Consider the following 713-nt stretch of genomic DNA (forward strand, 5'->3'; position numbering starts at 1 on the left):
CTTCTCCGGGTTCCTGATTTCTATCTTGTCATTCTGCATTTCACACTCCAGAAAACCTGCAAGTTATATGAAGAGGAGGAAATGGGGAGATTCCGATTGGGTGAAATGTGATGTTGTCTACTCAAATCTCTGTGAAACCGTCAGTTTAAATGACCTAAGTACATTCCAGGTGCATTACAATAAAAGTGTGCAAAGTTTGTTTTTGTTCTAATGCAGCCACAGTCTGAGTAGATACATCTGTCTCTTACCAGCTTTCTGCAGAGAAGGGCCATTGCTCTTTATGTGGAAGCAGTGGTCTCTCTACGTCAGAGGTGGGGAACCTCCGGCCCTGCAGCCGTGGTGAAACTACAAATCCCATGAGGCAATGCAAGATTCTCACAGCAACATCATGGGATTTGTAGCTTCACCACAACTGGAGGGCCGGTGGTTCCCCACCCCTGCTTTATGTGGAAGCAGCGGTCTCTCTGCAGAGGTCTGGCATGCCCCTACTGAATCATACCTATAGCTCCTTAATCAGCAAAGCTCAAGCTCCCTGCTGATTGAAGAGCTCTGGTTCAGATTCAGCAGGGGTGTTATCTGACCTCTGCAGAGTGACCACTGCTTCCACACAGACTGAAAGGGACCCACTCTGTGGCATGCTGGCAGGGGACAGGCTTTTCTGAGGGAGGTGGTATCAATTGGAGGAGGTAAGAACAGATCTGTTGGGGAAGGGG

General features: G+C 48.7%; 1 protein-coding gene across 1 annotated transcript in view; it reads right to left on the minus strand.

Moving 5' to 3' along the window:
• ATP6V0A4 (ATPase H+ transporting V0 subunit a4) overlaps positions 1 to 713 on the minus strand; it is a 26,909-nt gene that overhangs the window by 21,534 nt on the left and 4,662 nt on the right. Inside the window, exon 4 of the mRNA XM_018569426.1 lies at positions 1 to 56. This exon is cut by the window's left edge and continues 4 nt beyond it. Coding sequence (XP_018424928.1) covers positions 1 to 56 — 56 coding nt within the window. The remainder of the gene's footprint in view (positions 57 to 713) is intronic.

The sequence above is a fragment of the Nanorana parkeri genome, unplaced genomic scaffold (assembly GCF_000935625.1).
Source record: "Nanorana parkeri isolate BGI_ZX_2015 unplaced genomic scaffold, ASM93562v1 scaffold1332, whole genome shotgun sequence".
NCBI classification, from domain to species: domain Eukaryota; kingdom Metazoa; phylum Chordata; class Amphibia; order Anura; family Dicroglossidae; genus Nanorana; species Nanorana parkeri.